This window comes from Paroedura picta, chromosome 7 (assembly GCF_049243985.1).
Source record: "Paroedura picta isolate Pp20150507F chromosome 7, Ppicta_v3.0, whole genome shotgun sequence".
NCBI lineage: Eukaryota > Metazoa > Chordata > Lepidosauria > Squamata > Gekkonidae > Paroedura > Paroedura picta.
In genome coordinates, this window is record NC_135375.1 from 65,340,823 (window position 1) to 65,354,862 (window position 14,040).

General features: G+C 44.2%; 1 protein-coding gene across 1 annotated transcript in view; it reads left to right on the plus strand.

Moving 5' to 3' along the window:
• The window catches only part of SLC28A3 (solute carrier family 28 member 3), a 76,952-nt gene that overhangs the window by 31,889 nt on the left and 31,023 nt on the right, over nucleotides 1–14,040 (plus strand). The window contains exons 8-9 of the mRNA XM_077344649.1: nucleotides 5,237–5,314; nucleotides 13,854–13,934. Of these exons, the coding sequence (XP_077200764.1) occupies nucleotides 5,237–5,314; nucleotides 13,854–13,934 (159 nt within the window). The remainder of the gene's footprint in view (nucleotides 1–5,236; nucleotides 5,315–13,853; nucleotides 13,935–14,040) is intronic.

Genomic DNA, 14,040 nt, shown 5'->3' on the forward strand with positions numbered 1-14,040 from the left:
AGATATAAGCGGAAAAGCCAGCACCATGACAATTGCTCTCTTCTGAAAGTGTCTTAGTCCCTTTGGAACTTAATTTCAAAGTTTAAATTGGCAGATCACTGTTTCTGTTGTATTTGTAGCCCTCCCAAGGACCGAGCTTGAGGTCTGAGGCAGGATCCTAGCCAGCACGAATTGACCAATGCATGGCTAGGAAATATAAAATTATAAGCAATTGTGGTTGGAAGGGAAGTGAAAAACAATTCAAAACATATCACCAATTTATTGCAGGTTTCTACTCCTTCAGACCTAATTTCCCTGTGTCCAGGGTGACTTGCTCCTCTCCTGTGAAAAGAATCAATTGTATTGTGGGAACAACATTAATTATCTAAGCTCTATTAATATTTATTTATTTATTTATTTATAGTACAGAAGAAAAAAGGTTATGCTCTTCATTTGATACATTTAGTTCCCCGTTTCAATTCCCTTTTAAAATATTTAAAGATAATACAATGCAAGTACCTTATCAATACAAAAAGAAAAAGATTATGCTCTTCGTTTAATACACTTAATATCCCGTTTCAATCCCCTTTTAGGTAAATCAGATAAGGGCCCCATTGTTCTTGAAAACCCTCTTCTCTTCATTTAAGATTATAAGACTCCACATGGCTACAATATTATGGACTTTTACCCAAAGCTTATAAACTTTTTCACGTTTCCACAACATTTAAAAAGAGAAGTCTACTTTGTTACCATCGTTTCAACATTTGTTTGCATAGTTTTTAACAATTTTAACAATCATAAACAATTTATACTTACCGTGGTCTTAGAGCCATCCACATTTCCACTAGGGAAAAGAAAAAAGGAAAAAATAAAATCCTACTTATATATATAGGTTGTTAGGGTTGTTAAGTTATATAAGTGTACATTATTGATACCAAAAATGATAAAATAGAGTCTTCATTAGTTAGTAAAATAAAGTCTTCGTTAGTTACATTTACACCTCCTCAATTAGGTGCCTCCTTTTAGTTATACTTTAAGTTTGAGCTGAGAGTCACTACAGAGATATGTTAAATAATTCAAATTGAGCTAACATAGGAAATCTAAGACCCCACACTTACATGGTAGTATAAGCCCATTCCATTAAGTGTCTCCTTTTAATTAAGCTTTAATTTTGGGCTGGTAGACACTACGAAGTTAGATTTGATAATACAAATTCAGCTTACTTAGAAGATCTTAGACCCCAGATTAACTTCTTAACTAGTTATATTGCCTATATGGCTACGGAAAAAAGGAAAAAGGAGGAAAAGAATTTCAACCACTGTGTCTTATTTCCGTTCCCCAAGCTTCTTAAGGGGGTCTCATATTGAGGCTTGTTGCATCTTGTTGTTCCCATTGACTTATGTTCTGTCCAGTTGGCCTTTGGCTTAGAAAGTGCAGTTGTAGTCTTTCCCTCAGAGTATACATCGGTGAATCTTGAAGCAGTTGTACCTCCAAGAAGCTCCTTTCAATCGATTACTTTCACTGCAGATCCATATATCTTTTGATTGGTTCTTGTGTACTGTTGCTTTAGAGTGGCTGTATATCTTCTTAGGTAGGGTGTCCTTATCTAGGCTGCAAAGCTCCAATATCCCCTTTTCCATCTCCGTAGTTTCAAGTTTCTCTTCTGCTGGTAGTTTTCCACCTTGTTTAGAGCTATCATCAGCCACTGTTGTTGATTCGTCATTCTTGTTAGAGACTTCTTCCTTGCCGCCTTTGAACTCCTTGAGCATGTTTTTAAGCAAGCCATCTGTAAATGCTTTCAGATCTTGGGTTTGTCTCTCTAATAAGTAAGCAAATTTTTTTAGCATAGACATGTTCTAGGCTTGAAATTTTCTTAGTCTTAGGCAATTTTGCAAATAACCAGTAGAGGTCCTACGGAGTCCTAACGAAAAGCAACAGTCTGTTATGATATTGAACTCAGTAAAGCAGCATAGTAAAGCAATGTCTCGTACTGGAACAGAATTCTCGCGAGATCTTCCCACCCATGGCTCTTATCTCTTATCTCCGAAAACCAAAACAAATGCAGTAAGAGCTATTACTAATTAGTTTGAGTTGATTTAAGTCCTTCTTCTTCTTAGAAAAGAGAATTAGCCTGCCTCATATCGAGGTGGCTTCAAGCAGAGCCAGAAACGGGAGAAAAGGAGGAACGAAAAAATACTTGAGTCTCTGTACGTTCTTAATATCTTGGAATTTAGCAGATGTCCTCCCCTCAGTTCACAGCATTCATTTGCAGTAAATCGTAGTAGAGGAACAAAGTAGCTTCACTTACACTCTATCTTGCTTAAATTAAAGAAAGCAGCTTTCCACGCCGAGAGTTTGTTCCAGGGGAGAAGGTGCCGGGGGAAACCCCCACTCACTGTTTATAGGCTCGATCTGATGTCTGCCAGTTGTTTTCACTCCGGAGTTATGATGAGTCGAAAGTCTTGCAGGGAAGTATCCAATTAGCTTTGTAGATTAAAATAAGAGCTTTGTAGATTGCAGAGTTGAAAGAAAAGAAAAAAGTTTTAAAATGGCAGACAGCACTTACTGGACCCTGTGCACACTGAGCTTGCGTTCCATGGAAAATTAATTTCCCTGCGGAACAGAGAGGCCCCAGAGATTTACAAGGAATTCCTGAGTAGATGGTGGGTGGGTTAGCGTACCCAAAACCCGGTTCTGTCAATCACAGCAGCAATTGACCCTCAGTGGAACAGGAGCCCGAAGCATTCGAGCTATCCAAGTGCCATGTCTCCCCTTTATTGCAAAATACACAACAGAAGCATAGATTGTAGAAGTCCAAATAGCAAAATAATCAGCCCATCTCAGCTTACCCTCTGGCAGAATTCAGTTCGGCAGACAACTGCCTGAAAACTGGATGCAGTTTAATTGAATCTGTGCTACAAAACTGCAGTTAAACTGTTTGAACTCATATGCCAATAAAGATCTGATTTTGAACTGCTCAAACACAGTACTGCTGCTGATATAAAGAATTCTGCCATAAGATGATCAAAAATCTAATATCTCCTAATGCACCTAGTACTCAGAAAAGTCAATTATAGATTTGTTACCTAGATTTGTTTCCATGAAAGCATATTTATACCATTTATAGGCTTCTCAAATCAACATTATCTGCATAAATAACTGAGTAGAAACGTGACCCAAAAACATTACTTTTTCATCCCATCTTCAACTGCTTTGGGCGTTCAGGCAATGCTCCCCCACACCCACTGACCTTCACACACAAACAACCTTCTGTTTAGGGCTGATCGCTGACAAGCTTGACATTTTATTGTCAGTTCAAGCATACTTTTTTCCTACAGACTTAGGTGGCTGGCAGTCCTACAGACCTCCAGATGGTGGCTGGGGATCTCCTGCTATTAAAACTGCTCTCCATGCAGTTGGAGATCAGTTGGCCACTTTAGAACGTAAACTCTATGGCATTATATCCCACTGAGATCCCCCCTCCCCAAATCCCACCCTCTTTGGTCTCCCCTTCCCACAGACCTCCAGTGATGTGCTTTCCTGAGCCCAGATAGTCCACAAGCCCCTGTTGATTTTAGCCCTGTTTTGCCCTTTTCTGAACATTGGTACTGAGCCTTGCCTGTGGACAGGGGAAACAGTCCTGCACCAATTTAAAACTCCTTTTAAAGGGACAGAGTTAAAGGTACAGAGCCCACATCACTGGAGTCACTGGCTCTGTGGTTTTGGAACATTTGCTCTTTCTTTCCACAGCCAAAGTTCATTCTGCAGGTGGGATATGAATAGTGACCCACTCCCTTTGCTTCCCATGTTAAAGTACTCGGGATCCCACGCCTATTATTTTCACAGCATGAGATGTAAGAGGCAGTTCTTTTCTGCACTGCAATGCTAACAGCAGAACTCCAAACTTTCAGATGCAGCTGTGGTAAAAGAAAGGTTTCGGGTTTTCCTCTTTTCCCCCACACATGGAACTTAGCTTAACTGGTCAGAGGCCCAATTTACCAGACCTCTGTGAGGAAATTATTTTTTACAGCCTTATTCTTTTTTTTTTCCTAACTGGCTTTTGGGGCAGGGTTGTTTTTTAATTTCCAGATTAGAATAGGCCAAAATAGCAACCCTAAAGATACTTTCCTGGGATTAAGTATAGTTGAATGACATGGGACTTCTGAGGAGACCAGTTTAGGACTACTCCCCAAGGGATGTTTTAAAGTAGCACCCAAAAAGGACCACAAAATCACATGGTTGTAATTTTAAAAATAGTTTCCACTAAGTAGAAGTCAGCTACAAATAAATCCAAAATTCTGAGCAAGGTAAAAATGTTTTGCTTCCCCTAAATCTAAAACTCCAAGACAAAAAAGGTAAGTAAATATCCCTCAAGTATCCCTCCATAGCAGTTTCATCAAATTGTTCCTTCTCCTTTATAAATAAAAGGATTCCATCCCATTTTTCTCCAGCCACAATGAGTCTATTTTGTGCCCCTTCCAGAGGACATTGTGACATGCCCTGACTCTTGGGAAGATCTTTTCAACTTAGCCAAGCCAGCTAATAACATAGCAAAGCAGATCCTTACCTAAACTTCCAGGTGAACCCAGATTTGTGGAGGTAGTTTCATAGCAGCTGCAAACTGGTAGGCTTCACTAGACCAACAATGCTCTGCCCAATAACTGACATTACTTTTGCTATATATTTTTTTCTGGAGCTGTAGCAGTAGTTCTGAGGTTCCAAATGCCACAAGAATAGAGGCTCTTAAGGTTTTTAAAGGAGCAAAATGAAGATGACCTCACAACCACATATGCAAGCCTTTACACCTCACACAGTGCTTTCTACCATTAGTTTGGCAGCTAGAAAATGAGGACACAGTCTGGATGCTGCTGGATGAAAGGCAATAAATAGATCAGGTGATCCGTGAGGTCACTTTAAACTCCTATGTGAGTTACCAAAGAGAGGGAAATGTCGCCCCATCTACTCCCATCCCATTTTTAATTCTCTGCAGTGTTTTACTTCATAATCCCTTTAATCTTGGTCACTGGCCATACACAAATCAAATTAATCAAATATTTTGTGTAATCTATTGCTTTCCTTGCTGGTACTTGATTCAACTAATTGTTCTCAGTGGAACCACCTACTGAGGCGTACCTTTGAAATACATCCAGTGACATCAAGTAAACTAGTCATGATAAGAACCTCTAGCGTGCCTGTGATTTGGAAGAGGTCACTGTCAGTATTATTTTAATAATTCTGTTTTTCTTTTTCTTTTAAGACTTTCTTGGAATACACAGATGCTGGTGCTAAATTCGTGTTTGGTGAAAAATATACTGATCACTTCTTTGCCTTCAAGGTAAATGACCACTATCTCTGTTCTGTATTCAATTGGATAAGACAGGTGAAGTAATATGGCTACTATCATGATGTACTGATGGCCACTAACCTAAGATAGCTATAAAAAAAACAAATCATAAGATGGTAGAACTGTCAGCTGGGATATTACAGTGGATAAGAGAATGAGGGCTTTTCCACATACCCCCCCCCCATTGGTTCTGAATCCATATTGCTTTAGTCTATCCTAATTTCTATATGCATTTTTGTGCCTTTCATTATACTTGGTTCCTCCACCCCCACCCCCAATTTTTTCTCAATGCTTTTGAAGCCATTTTTACCCTGATTTTTTTTCTGGAAGCCAATTTTAATTCATTTTTTTTCCTTTTATATAATGTTTCTGTTGGTTTTATTTATCCTGTCCCCTCCTATTCATGCCAGCCCACTTTTTGATAATTGGACTGTCATCCTGGTCAAATCACTCCATCTTCTTCCCCCTAAAGATGAGTGGTTTTGATTGCGTTTGCTGTATTGCCACCACCAATAATGACTGCAGTGTCCCTTGAAAATCATCTGTACACAGCCCGTGGCGCCACGGGCGCCACGGACTGTATAAAGGAGTAAGGGGTAGTGGGGAGGAGTTTGGGCGGGACCGGTCCGGGATAAAAACCCATCCCGCCCGAAGCAGGCAATGGGGAGCCGCGCAAAGCGCGGCTCCCCATTCCCTGCTTCACACGCACAGCGACAGGTGAGCGCTTCGGGGGCCGTTCGCCGCTGGGGGAGGGTGGGGGTGGTGGGAGCTGGCCTTCGCTCGGCCTCCGGAGCGCCCTCGCGGTAGCGAGGGCGCTCCGGAGGCCGAGGGAATGGCGTTCGCCGCTGGGGGAGGGTGGGGGTGGTGGGAGCCAGCCTTCGCTCGGCCTCTGGAGCGCCCTCGCGGTAGCGAGGGCGCTCCGGAGGCCGAGAGAACGCCGTTCGCCGCTGGGGGAGGGTCGGGGTGGTGGGAGCCAGCCTTCTGTCGGCCCCGGCAGCGGCCTCGCCCGGCGAGCCCGCTCCCGGGGCCGACAGGACGCCGTGGGAGCCTTTGGGAAGGGTGGGGGGGCGGGATCCTCCTTTCCCAGCCCCCCTTTTCCCTCCGGCTTCTGCCGGGGCTGAGCTCTCCCTCGCACCCGCGAGGGAGATCTCCGCCCCGACAGAAGCCTCCTTTCCCAGCCCCTCTTTTCCCTCCGGCTTCTGCCTGGGCTGAGCTCTCCCTCGCACCCGCGAGGGAGATCTCCGCCCCGACAGAAGCCTCCTTTCCCAGCCCCTCTTTTCCCTCCGGCTTCTGCCTGGGCTGAGCTCTCCCTCGCACCCGCGAGGGAGATCTCCGCCCCGACAGAAGCCTCCTTTCCCAGCCCCTCTTTTCCCTCCGGCTTCTGCCTGGGCTTAGCTCTCCCTCGCACCCGCGAGGGAGATCTCCGCCCCGACAGAAGCCTCCTTTCCCAGCCCCTCTTTTCCCTCCGGCTTCTGCCTGGGCTGAGCTCTCCCTCGCACCCGCGAGGGAGATCTCCGCCCCGACAGAAGCCTCCTTTCCCAGCCCCTCTTTTCCCTCCGGCTTCTGCCTGGGCTGAGCTCTCCCTCGCACCCGCGAGGGAGATCTCCGCCCCGACAGAAGCCTCCTTTCCCAGCCCCCCTTTTCCCTCCGGCTTCTGCCGGGGCTGAGCTCTCCCTCGCACCCGCGAGGGAGATCTCCGCCCCGACAGAAGCCTCCTTACCCCACCCCCCTTTTCCCTCCAGCTTCTGCTGGGGACGGGCTCTCCCCCCCCAGCCCATCTAGCGCCCATTTTATTTCAATTTAAAATGGGCTTGAAATCTAGTTATTATATAAGGCATGTGCAGAAGAAAATAAACAGATTACACCAGGGTGAAAATGTTTATGTACAGAAGAATCATGTTCAGACCGATTCCAGTGCTTGTGGATTGACTGCCAGGAAAGTCAGGAATTAAGTCCAGCATGCAGAAAAACCCTGAGCAATAAGGTGGGGAGTTGTTGGTTCAATAAGAACAGTGGATGGGAAGCTTGACTGGATGGATCTTTAGTCTGCTCCAGCAGGGCTCTCTTTCATAAGAGCTATAACTTCAAACTATGTGCTGTCAAGACACAACTGACATGGTGACTCCAGCAAGGGGCTTTCAGGGTAAAGGAGAAGCAGAAGTGGTTTGCCATTGCCATCCTCTGCAATATGTGTTTATTCCCACTACATGTATAAACTGTTTAATAATCGACAAAAAGCTGGGTTCTCTACCTTCTGTCCAGCATCTGAAACATCTTCCCATCTAGCTCACACCCCATAGTACATCATTTATTTTTGTGGTTAAAGGTTGGATATAAAGTACCAGAAGTAGAACTCTGCTTTCAGAATGGAACTGTCCCACAGCAGCTTACTGTGCTTACGGAGGTCGGAGAGTGCTCAGGAACAGTTCTAGTACAATGTGGGAGGGGGAACAGGCCAGAATTCCACCCACTCCCTTGGATATAAAATGTGCTTTCAATCTACCCCAATGTTTTCTCTCTCTGAAATAGAGCTTTCTGTTGTCTCTTTTGGTGCTTCCACCTGACAGCATTTCAGCAGATGAACAGAGATGGTTTCTTCTGTCACAACATGCTAACACATCTTCACCTGTTGAATGCAGAGATTAAAGGCACTGATGCTTTCCCACTTCCTCATGGTGCAATCAGATATGTTGCCTAGCAAAATGGGAATGCTGCAATCATGTGGGTGGGGTACTTGTTTGGATATTTCCAATGTGACATGTCTCTCCTTCTCACCTAGGCAATAAAAGTTTGGGGAAACCCCATGCAAGTGACTGCCTAAGTTGGCAAATCATAACCTCATACACGTGCACACATGTATGAGTGGCATAGGCATACACCTCAGTGGAGTTGAGAATAATGGAGTGCTGTTAATAATGACTTTACTAAGGATATATTTTAATTTATGGTAATGGCTATGTAACAGGGCTCATATGCATGGACCTCTGGGGGAAAGCCCTTATTTCCAGCTTCCTTAAAGGAGAGTTCATTTCTCTGCAAAAACCCAGCCAAGACTTACCTTGGCCAAACATTGACGTGGCAGAGGGCTTGCTGGGAGGGAGAGGCAACCTCTCAGAGGCTTTCTACTGTGTGTGCAGACAACACAGCATGCACAGCATAAAGGGCAGGGCAGGACCTGTGGTGACTATTTCAGTCTCCACGTGCGTGGGTCTCGCCCTCTTTGCCAGGAATGCCGTGGGAGCTGCTTCCCCCCCCCCCATCCACCCTATGTTGTTGTATACAGGATTGTTCAGGTTTTCAAGGTGTATGTTTTGTTCAATAATTGTCACAGCTGTGGGTTTGCATGGGATGGAGTCTGTTGGCAGGGAGTCTGGTGCGTGATCAGACTCCCTGGGGTTTGGGGCCTCACTTTGAGGCTCGTTTGCCAGGTAGCCTGGGGGCAGTCAAAGCAGGTTGGCACCTGGCGGCTCCCCTGCATAGCTTGCTTCCCTTAGTGGCAGACTTCAGTAGGCAAGGGGATCTGCTCTCCCTGCTGGGAATGGTGCGGGTCCCCAGGGCGCCTCTGGACTCCGTGGGTTGTTGGTGCAGTCTCCTGACTGCTGGGTCAGGCTCCCTCTCCCATGCTGTGCCAACCTTCCCATGGGGAGGCAATCAAGCTGTGGCCTGTTCATCCCAACATTGGTGTTGCATTTTATTCCAGCACATAATGCCCTCCTGCAAGTCAAAGGTTTTTAACAAAATCTGTAGAAACATTCCAAGGATCGTTGTGTACTTCATCAGCAGAAGAACTGTTTTAGCTGTAAGACTGGCTGTGTTTCCAAGCCAGCAGATTTGCCATCAAAAAGAGCAATGGTGTTTCAAACTATTTCAGTCATAATCACAAGTCTGGAGAGGAGGAGCCTCATGAGAAACAAACAAACACAAATCCTCATTGTCTCTCCTAAAAGTGTGGGATATTAGGTTATTGTTGTTATGAGCCACCCATCTGCAAAATTCTGGTCTGTCACCATGGATCCTGAGTGAGAAAGAACATACGATTCCTTAGGAGTTGATAAAAATGCATTCAGTCTGTGCTTTATGAGACAACGGACAAAGATTTATCCCTCCATGACTCTCAGCATGCTTTCTGGAAAGCCTGTAACCACTGATCATAAAGCATATTCATCAAGCAGCTTTTGAACTGAAGAAAATTCCAGGTTTCCCTCCAGCAACCCATGGGCATTATCAAGTGGTGCCAACATAGTTCTGTAGAACAATTTATTGGATAATAGCATAGCTGCCATAGGTTTAGTTTGTTTAAAAAATGTGAATGAGCTCTTCACATGCCAACCAAGGGCATAGACTCAGAATGCTGAAGGCATGGGTTTTAGCCATGCCTTCCCTTGTCTGGATTTTTAAAACAGCTGCTGGTGATTCAGTTACTGTAGATTTCCAGGGATAATTCAGATTGAGAAATGTCTGCTACCACAAGGTTTCTCTTTACTATTCCCTTTAAAAATCCTCCATTTTACTATGCTGCCTATAAACAGCCTATCTCACACAGAAAAACTGGAATGTGGTGAACAGTGTGGGCATGTTTGACATCTTGTCAGAATACATGGAGGCTAGGAGCTATCGTTATTACACTTGAAATCTGGCCCCAGTGACACAATAAATCTGTGATCGGATATTATTTCTTTAGACTAGTGGTCCCCAACCTTTTTCCAGTTGAGGACCGCCTCCGGGGTTGAGGGAAAGCTGCCGGCCCGGCCACACACATGCACGTTTTCGTCAGCAGGGGGCGCTAACGCGCATGCGCAAAATAGCGGTGCATGCACATTTTCACCAGCAGGGGGCGCTAACACGCGCACGCGGCAGCTCCGCGCGTGTGCGTTAGCGTCCGCTGGCATACCGGAGGCCGCACCTGCGTCTTCCCCCCACTCTCACAGAAGGAAGCTAGCCAGGCCACGAGCGAAGCGGCCGCTTTGGCGGCTGCTTCGCTCAGGGCCTGGCGAGCTTCTCACAGCGGGGGGGGGGGGAAGAGGCAGGTACGGTTGCTGGCGGCCCGGCACCGAGGCCTTTGCGGCCCAGCACCAGGCCACGGACCGGTGGTTGGCGACCCCTGCATTAGACTGCTTGTGAGCACTCCAAACAAAAAATAATTCCTTCACACAGAAAACTTGAATGTCTGGGTACAGGTTTTTAGCCTAGTTTTCTTCCTTATACATGGATTTTCTATGGGTAGAGTTGTTCTTTCTAAATTCCAAATTGTTACAATTCAGACACAGTCTTTTTGAATCAGGTGTGAGCATCTATGTGAATGGTCCAGGCAGAAGATATTTTCTCTGGTAATTACCTACTTTTCTCTGATAATTAATTTATTGGAAACACTAGTGGAATGAGATCCAAAGTGTTTTCCATCTTCTTACTTTTCCCTATTTATTTACGAAGGAACTCTCTTTCTGGTCTACTGTTTTTGAATTTCTCATTTAACCAAAGCTAAAATCTTGGCTTAGCTCACATTTGCCCCAGAATTTCTGCTTTATAGAAGGTATTAAATTTTGTGCTCTACAAAGATGTGCCAAGCATCCCAAATTAGAATTAGCAACATTGGAGGGAGCACACCTCCTTACTGGCTAGTGCAAAGGTCATAAACATATCACTTCACTTTCTTTTACAACCAGCTCTTTATTTTGCCTCCACCTACAAGTAGAGAACATATTGAAAGGAATGTCATTTGAAGAACATTCTGTTCTTGCTCTTGTACAGTCTTTGAATTCTTTGCTCCCCCCCAATAAACAAAGGCATTCTTGAGGAGGATGACTGTCCCTGAATGACAAAAAGGGCTTAACGTTATTAGTGTGTTTTATTAATAGGCAAGACTCTTGTATAGGAGGCTGCTATGCAAGTATCCTTGATTTAATATTGTCAGTGCAAGATGAGCCCTACAGTATAAACCATCATTGCAATCCCCCCATTGTATTGCAAATCAGACCAGCAGTTCCCAAACTGTAAAGCCTGGGAGAAGATGAAGAGTACTTTAAATACATGTTGCTGTGTCGGATGCATCCAGCACTCTTTGAGTGTGTTCAGGTGTCAACTTAAACCAACTTTAAGTCCTTGTACATGAAACTGGATTAACACCTGGATTAAATGCTGGTTTCAAATCTGGGAGGGGGGCTTTCCAGTTAAGAATGCCAGAGAGCCAGTTTGGTGTAGTGGTTAGGAGTGCAGACTTCTAATCTGGCATGCCAGGTTCGATTCTGCGCTCCCCACATGCATCCAGCTGGGTGACCTTGGGCTTGCCACAGCACTGATAAAATTGTTCTGACCGAGCAGTGATATCAGGGCTCTCTCAGCCTCACCCACCCCACAGGGTGTCTGTTGTGGGGAGAGGAATGGGAAGGCGACTGTAAGCCACTTTGAGCCTCCTTCGGGTAGGGAAAAGCGGCATATAAGAACCAACTCTTCTTCTTCTTAAACTATGCACCTTTATTCATACGTCACAATCAGTCGGACTGGATTTCTAAAGGGAATCCTACACGTGAGATGTGAGGGATGAAGAAGGAGAGAGGTATCTGATGGTAGCAAGCCTGGATTTATGCCTTCTTCTTAACATCAGGCCTGCATTTTGGAGTAGTGAAGCTCCGTGTGTCATTAACATCCATTTCTCTGCCAAAATACATGACTATGGTACAATGTCCCCACATGCACCTGTTTCTGCCCCAGGAAATGTGTCAATCTCAAATTGCTGTACTGTAAGGAGGCGCTCACCTCTTCAACTGTATGCCAATATTCAAGTTTATTCTCTGCTGCCACCACTAGGCCATTAGTTAGAAGTACATTTGACTGGTAATCTTTACCCCTGACCCAATATTGCCGTCTTTTAAGAGTCTACTTCCAAACTAAAATCACTTTTCCTCTTCCATATCCAACCTTGAAATAGGGAAACTTTCAAAGTCTCACTCTTTAGAGATTAGCAATTAGTTGGCTGCCTTCCCTCTGAAACGTGGTATTGTACGAGACAACTGGTTTAGGTTTTAAGTTAAAAAAAAATCAATCCCTCCCCCCATATTTTCACAAAAGGGAAAAAGAGGTGGTTAACTGTATATGCCATAAATACAACTAAGAAACAATGAACTAACAGCATCTGAGAAAAATAAAAAAACAGGCATCAAAACAAAATCCTCTGTCCCTAGAAATAAAATGTTTCCTTATGAAAATACAGAGTCATAATAATATTGAAGTTTTATTCTTCTTTTTTACCATGAGCTCTCCTTTCATCTTGTGCACCTTGATGAGGGGGGGGGGTCCCAAAATATCTTCTTGTGTCTTTCTATGTATTTCTGTACAGGTCACAAACTATTCTTAGTAGAAATGTTCCAGGTAGAAACTAGACATTTTAATCATCTCCACTGTTGATGTGCAGCCTGTCCAGGCAAGAAGCAAGGCTATTATCTTCAGGACTACCTTCATCAATATATGAATCACCTCCTACTATCTTGGCAGACTGAAATCTGGATGGGAAAAATGGTTCTTTGGCATTTTGACTTTATTAGATTAGCCTTTGCGGGTTCCTGGAGTGCCAGTAAAACAGTCAACTTGCAAAACTACTAAATATTTACTCCAATACCTGAGGTGCAATGTCATATCACCACAGTGACATCATCACAATGGATATAAAAAGTGGATCTCTTAATCAAACTTGAACTACAGCTGACAGACCCTGGGAAATTCTAGACATGCCACCCTCAGACAGAAAGCACTGAGTAAAAAGGAAGGAAGAATGCCAGGAGACAGCCATAAGTGGACTTTGCTAAAGATGCCATCAGGGACCTGACAAAATACAAACCTTTCCATCCACATGGCATAGAAACATACTTTGGTTGTGATTGTTTGAAAGTGACTGTACCAAAACATCATTGTCAAGTGGGAAATAGATGGCACTCCACATGGGAAATGGATGGCATTCCAAAAATGCTGCTCCAATATGGAAGCCAAATCAGAGCAGGACTTCTCCTCAAGAATAATGGTAACTGTATTCTGATGAAGATGCTGTGATATCTGTAGGCCTTTATACTGAACTAGAGCTCCCAGTCTTTACTTGGGCAAGAGAATGGCTGTTCAATCAGTTCTATGTCCATTCCCATAGCCAGAAATTTGGTATTGACGGGGCAAATGAGTACATGGGTGATCAGCCATCATTTATTTTCTCTGCTTTACTTCAAGATGATTTTGCATTATCACCCCCTTACAGGCTTTTTTAAAGCAGGAAGACTCTTCAGCCCTGCTAACTTCTAATTCTGTTCTAGTCAGTTGCATAGACAATTCACATTTGGAAGATTTATGACTAGGGTCACACCTTACCTCAGCTCCTTCCTTTTTACACATGAAAGACTTGTGAGAGATTTCATACCAATCCCAAGTGCTCATTGGAGGGGCATGACAAATGATTTTGCACAACTGTGGCTAAATGCACATCTAAGTTTGTAATGCAGATATGTATAACTATTCTTTCCACTCAATTAATTTTGTTCTGTCTTCAAATTAGGTGCTGCCCATAATTGTTTTCTTCAGCACCGTGATGTCTATGCTATACCACATTGGATTCATGCAATGGCTTATTAAAAAGGTAACAACCCCATGCTTGCCTAACCACAGTAGGTAGGTAAGTCAAATCATAGAATAATAGAGTTGGAAGGGATCTCCTGGGTCATCTAGTCCAACCCCCTGCACTG